This window comes from Schistocerca serialis, chromosome 6, assembly GCF_023864345.2.
Source record: "Schistocerca serialis cubense isolate TAMUIC-IGC-003099 chromosome 6, iqSchSeri2.2, whole genome shotgun sequence".
Lineage (NCBI taxonomy): Eukaryota > Metazoa > Arthropoda > Insecta > Orthoptera > Acrididae > Schistocerca > Schistocerca serialis.
Genome location: NC_064643.1, coordinates 442,796,021 through 442,802,119, shown reverse-complemented (window position 1 = coordinate 442,802,119; position 6,099 = coordinate 442,796,021). Strand labels below are relative to the sequence as shown.

Here is a 6,099-nt window from a genome sequence, read left to right as displayed (position 1 = left end):
TTTAAAAACATAAATTTATGATAAAAATTTCTCGGAATTTTGTTGTGCAATATTGGTACGAAATGTTTCAGAGTATCTCTGATGTAAGAAATATCGCTGCTTCGCTCAGGCTCTCAACGCAGTGAAAATGGTGAGTACACGTGTGTTCTTGAATGTTTCTGTATCCGATCAATCCGCAGCCTGAGTTACGATAAATTCATTGTGAAACTTGGCATAGAATATTAACGAAATGGTAGTATAATATTGTTATACTCGTTTGTTAGAATTTACAGTAGCAGTTACAGATGTGTAGATTACCATGTAAAAGTACACGTTATTTCAAATTCTTTCTTTTTGTTGGTATAGGGGAAAGTTAAGTGTTCGGAACTTCGTACGAAAGACAAGAAGGAGCTGCTGAAGCAGCTCGATGAGCTGAAAACAGAACTCACGAATCTTCGAGTTGCGAAGGTTACTGGTGGAGCGGCGTCGAAATTGTCCAAAATGTATGTATGGTCAAAAGTATTTAGAACCTTTGTTGTTCTGTTAACCAAGTTAGTTTTTTCCCCATTGTCACAGGAATACAGCCCTAAAGGATTCGACTCATTGTGTTGAATTGTTAGGATGTAAATGATGCATGGTTGTACTGTATGTATACCAAATAAGTTGATACAGAGGAGCTTTCATCTGTCAGTAATAACATAATGGCTAATATAATGTTGTAGTCTTGCTAGAAAACCTGAGCAAATTTTGATTAGTGATGAGCCGGGAGTATAAGTGCATGATTTTGTGTTTGCTAATATGTTGTGTGTGAAATTGTAATGTACCATACAATGTAAAAGGTTTTGCTGCTACTAAACCTCAGAAACTTTTACCATTCAACGGAACAAGCCTGCTGAAAATATTTAATGCATTAAAGGCAGGAAAAGAATTGGCAGCATCAGTACTGCTGTATTGCCAATTATTGTATTTAAAATGGCTAAGCTTCTTAATGCAGTCACATGCTGTGAGAACAAGTTAGGATATGCCTATAAGATAAAATGCATTGCTATACATGGTGTGGTGTGCCATCAGAGTGTAGCGGATGGTTTGTTAGAATCCCTACAGTGCTGTCCTGTAGAGTAACACTGTATTGCCAGAAAACTTATTGCAGGAAGACCTGCAGAAGTTACCTTAATTCACAAAAAAAAACTGCTTGAAACCATCACAGCTCTTAAATGTTCAGGGATATGTTCGTGGAGCAAGTTTACATGGATAGAACTTACAAGGAAGCGAGTTGTAGTTTCTGGGGTAGAAATATTGAGCATGGATTACAGTGTTTAGGTTAATTACACAATGCCTGCTTACATTTTTTATAGTTATACATGCATAATGTGCATGAAAATACTCTTTATATTTGTCTTACATTTTTCTGCATGTATCTTGTAGTTGGTAACAAAGTGCATTAAACGTGTTGTGAACTTCGCCTTTTGGTGTAACATAGATCAGTCTGTTTCCACAACTTCTTCATATTCATTGGCTTCACCCAATTTCCCACTTGACCTAGAGTTTGAGATATGCTTCAAATAAGCATGTCACCAAATTTCAAGAGGAAAAAATTATACTACATTCTAACCTAGTAATAGGCTAGTTCAGGCCCCTATCAGTGTAGTAGTCCTAAATGATATACATCAAAAAATATTTTGTAAGAGCAGGGACATGACTCTCATTGGTTTTTTTAAATTGATGCAAACATCTTATAGTAGCAAGCAGTTGGTTCCTTTTGGGTGGAAGGATTAATGAGAACTTAAAAATAATTTGAGGTAGGAGCCTGAACATTATTTTGGGTCGACCAAAGCATCCGATCCTACCCGTCGGCTTTGATCCGTGACATAAGGCTGTAATGGTGTGTGACGTCACGACGGCACGGAATTTAGTTTGTGAGAGTGGCGTGTTTGTAGGTGTCGTTTTGATGCAATCGGTGGTGCTCTCTGGTGATGTGTTAAGTGATGTTTTTGGTTTAGTTTGAGAGTGTGGCGTCATGTGTGAATTTTGGTAAATTGCTTTTTTTATGTCTTTGGTAGGTATGGATATGACTGACAGGGTCAACAGTTTTTGGTTGTCGGCTATGATGGGGGACAGTGCATTGTCTCTAGTAAAATTTCAACTATTCGGATTTTTGGATGAAGTCGTGAAGAAATGAGGCCTACTTAAAGTTCCGGCGTCTCGGACCAGGGACGGCTGTATGTGGAGATGTCGTAAGGATAACAGGTCATGAGAAGTGTTTGATCCCAATGTGTGGCTGTGAATGTTGGTATTGGTATTGGGAGATGTTTTTGAGCTATATAGCTCAAGGGAAGTGTTAGGTCCTAATTTATGGGATCAGGAGCTGCTGTTGAGCTATATAGCTCAAGGGAAGTGTCAGATTCCAGATGATACTGTGTTTAGTGGTATTTAGGGAGTTTTGTAATGTCGGTTTTTTTCGTCATTTTGCGTGGTTTTGTATGGGGGTGGGTGTCTAAATTTGTTTATATTTAGTTTGTCTCCACCCAAAAACCCCCCTATTTCCTGCACTTGTCCCGTTAGTGTAATTAGGCTTTTTGTGGAACGTGTGTGTGTTTGTTTTTTGATATACAGGGTGATTCAAAAAGAATACCACAATTTTAAAAATCTGTATTTAATGAAAGAAACATAATATAACCTTCTGTTATACATCATTACAAAGAGTATTTAAAAAGGTTTTTTTTTTCACTCAAAAACAAGTTCAGAGATGTTCAATATGGCCCCCTCCAGACACACGAGCAATATCAACCCGATACTCCAACTCGTTCCACACTCTCTGTAGCATATCAGGCGTAACAGTTTGGATAGCTGCTGTTATTTCTCGTTTCAAATCATCAATGGTGGCTGGGAGAGGTGGCCGAAACACCATATCCTTAACATACCCACATTAGAAAAAATCGCAGGGGGTAAGATCAGGGCTTCTTGGAGGCCAGTGATGAAGTGCTCTGTCACGGGCTGCCTGGCGGCCGATCCATCCAATTTCAGACGATAAGGTTTCATAACTAACTTTCTTCGTAGGACTCTCCATACAGTTGATTGTGGAATTTGCAGCGCTCTGATAGCTCTGCGAGTCGATTTTCCTGGGCTGCGAACAAATGCTTGCTGGATGCGTGCTACATTTTCATCACTTGTTCTCGGCCGTCCAGAACTTTTCCCATTGCACAAACACCCATTCTCTGTAAACTGTTTATACCAACGTTTAATACACCACCTATCAGGAGGTTTAACACCATACTTCGTTCGAAATGCACGCTGAACAACTGTCGTCGATTCACTTCTGCCGTACTCAATAACACTAAAAGCTTTCTGTTGAGCGGTCGCCATCTTAGCATCAACTGACGCTGACACCTAGTCAACAGCGCCTCAAGCGAACAAATGTACAACTAAGTGAAACTTTATAGCTCCCTTAATTCGCCGACAGATAGTGCTTAGCTCTGCCTTTTGTCATTGCAGAGTTTTAAATTCCTAAAGTTGTGGTATTCTTTTTGAATGACCCTGTATTTTCGTCCTCATAATGTGTACATAACGACTTTATATGCGCCATATTGGAATCTTGGTTTATGGCCGTTTCCGCCATATTTGTGAAGTCGTGGGTCAAAGCAGACGGGCGGGATCGGACGCTTCTGTATTTCCATTATTTTGTCCATTGACAAGGGAATGTAGTATAATATTTTTAGTTTTTTAAGTCGTTGGAGTGGATCAATGTTTATTAATATATCAAACGTGTGACTCTACACCTGTCCACTTACTCAATGTGCCTCGGTACACGTATGTTATATATTGCTCACAGTGAGGGATGACTTACTCAAGGCTTCTTGAAAATTACCATTGGAGCTGCCTGATGTGAATTGTTGTTTGCGTAATTTGTACAACCTTCTAGTAATGAGCCCAAGAACAGGGTATGTATTGTCAGGGTGAGCAGTACATTAGAAGTTAAATTTTGTTACTCCTTACTGTCAGAGTAGTAGTAACAAGTGTACGGAAAACTGAGGTACAGCAAGGCTTATTTATGAACATCTGCTCTTTCTGTATGTTCACACATACTTGTGCTTTAAAGTATGTGGTGACATGTAATTATGGCTATTATAAACATGGAAATTTCAGTATATTTTTAGGATAGTTTGAAAAGGAATTTGGGGAGGAAGCTGTGAAGGGAATAAAGTAGAAATTTGGGAAAAGAGTAAAGTTCAGGTGGAACAAATAAAAACTTGGGTTTGCTGATTGCAAAAATCCTTTTGCATACTGAAGTTTGAGCAGTCGTACAGTTTGAAAGATGAATAGCAGCAAAATAAAATGAGGGTAACAGAAATAGGTCATTTCAATCGGGCAGTAAAAATGTAGAATAGGGCCATTTGCGCACTTCTGTGTTCTGTGCAGGAATGTTGTCACTGTGCAGGAATGTTGTCAGTGCTTGCTGTGAGGTATAATGGGAACTGCCAATTTGTGTGGGGGAGAGGGGATGAGACCAGGATTTTAAAAAACACCGGAGAATAGTTAGAAGGAAAACCCACGGAGTTGTAAGTTCTTGATGACCATGCTGCCTTCTAATTATTGTTTGATTTGTGGATGGAAGAGATAGATTTGACCATTTAATTAGTAAATTTTGTTGCAGCAGCCTCATACTACTTTCTATGTAGGTGACTTACAGCTCTCGTGCTGTGTCACTTCTAGATATGGCAATGGCTTTTCTGATGTGCAAGGTAAACACCCTTGAACAGAGGAAGAATGTATAAATATTAAAAACTCCTCTCAAACAGGCTTTGAAGGCCCAATGGTACTGACTGGCTGCTACAGCATCCTCTGCCCATAAGTGTCACTGGATGCAGATATGGAGGGTTATGTGGTCAGAGCACTGCTCTCCTGACTGTATGACAGTTTCAGAGACGGGGGCCGCTACTTCTCAATCAATTAGCTCCTCAGTTTACCTCACAAGGACTGAGTGAGTGCACCTCGCGTGTCAACAGTGCTTGGCAGGTCGGATGGTCACTCATCCAAATGCTAGCCCAGCCAGATAACGCTTAACTTTGGTGATCTGATGGGAACCAGTGTTACCACTGCGGCAAGGCCGTTGGTGAGGAAGAATGTATGCAGATATCAATATAATTACTGCTTTGTTTCTTGCATCATTTATGAAAGTGCTTGCATGATTGTGGCAGTTGCTTTCTCCTTGTTACTTAAAACTGTATTTTTGTAGCTACTTTCCCTTTCATATTCTTATCGCTTTACTGAGTTTGTTGTGCTAATGCTTTTGGTGATCATAAGGTACCACTGGTTTTAGAAGAATTAGCAGTTTTATGTTTATGGTTTTTAAGTATGTGATTGTTTTGGTTTGGAAGGTACTGAATTTTTTAATTCCTGTCAGTGACATGGCCTTTTTTGTGTAAAAAGGTGGTAATGTGAAATTGTAATATTTTCTTTGTATTCTTGGCTGTTCTTAACAATTTGGAATTTTTTTTTCAGACGTGTTGTTCGCAAAGCTATTGCTAGAGTATACATTGTAATGCATCAGAAACAGAAGGAAAATTTAAGAAATTTTTTCAAGGTGAGTGACAGTGTTCATATATCTAGTATGGAAAACAGGCAATCTGGCAACAAATTAATATGTATTTTATTTTTTAGGATAAGAAATACAAGCCCCTTGATCTGAGGCCAAAGAAGACTCGTGCTATGCGCCGTGCATTAACAAAACATGAGGCAAAACTGAAGACAAGGAAAGAAATCTGGAGAAAGCGTGTTTTCCCCCCAAGAAAGTTTGCTGTAAAAGCATAAATTTTTGTACTTTACTGAATGCATTAAAAGTAAAAAGAAACTTTTTGTTGCAGTTACTCAAAATTTTTTGCTTCCTTTTGATAAATTTTTGTCAATTTTCCATAAAGAATTTTCTCAACATTATGTCAGCTTTACTGAAAGTGGAGGCACAATGCAATTAGAGATTTGTTTTTGCTTAGATATTAGTAGTCCCATTGAACATCTAGTGAGTACCATTGCAGATTAAAGTGTACCTACAGAAGTAAGCTTGCTTCGTTACAGTGAAGTGGTAATTAGGTCAAAGAGGTCAGATGAGTTATAGGAAGTCATATG

The 6,099-nt window shown here is 38.8% G+C and overlaps 1 protein-coding gene across 2 annotated transcripts; it reads left to right on the top strand.

Moving 5' to 3' along the window:
* Positions 1–71: 71 nt before the first annotated feature.
* LOC126485171 (60S ribosomal protein L35) lies at positions 72–5,827 on the top strand. Of its 2 annotated transcripts, none has more exons than XM_050108851.1 (4): positions 72–130; positions 346–482; positions 5,479–5,560; positions 5,638–5,827. In XM_050108851.1, the coding sequence occupies exons 1-4, from the start codon at positions 128–130 to the stop codon at positions 5,785–5,787; spliced, it is 372 nt and encodes a 123-aa protein (XP_049964808.1). In that variant the 5' UTR covers positions 72–127; the 3' UTR covers positions 5,788–5,827. The 2 variants fall into 2 exon arrangements, with proteins under 2 accessions (XP_049964808.1, XP_049964809.1); XM_050108852.1 differs by having other exon boundaries at positions 98–232.
* The last annotated feature ends 272 nt before the right edge of the window (positions 5,828–6,099 follow it).

Coding starts and splice junctions, on each gene's coding strand:
- LOC126485171 (XM_050108851.1), top strand. Junction 483..5,478: donor GCGTCGAAATTGTCCAAAAT/GTATGTATGGTC, acceptor TTTTTTTTTCAG/ACGTGTTGTTCGCAAAGCTA. Junction 5,561..5,637: donor ATTTAAGAAATTTTTTCAAG/GTGAGTGACAGT, acceptor TTTATTTTTTAG/GATAAGAAATACAAGCCCCT.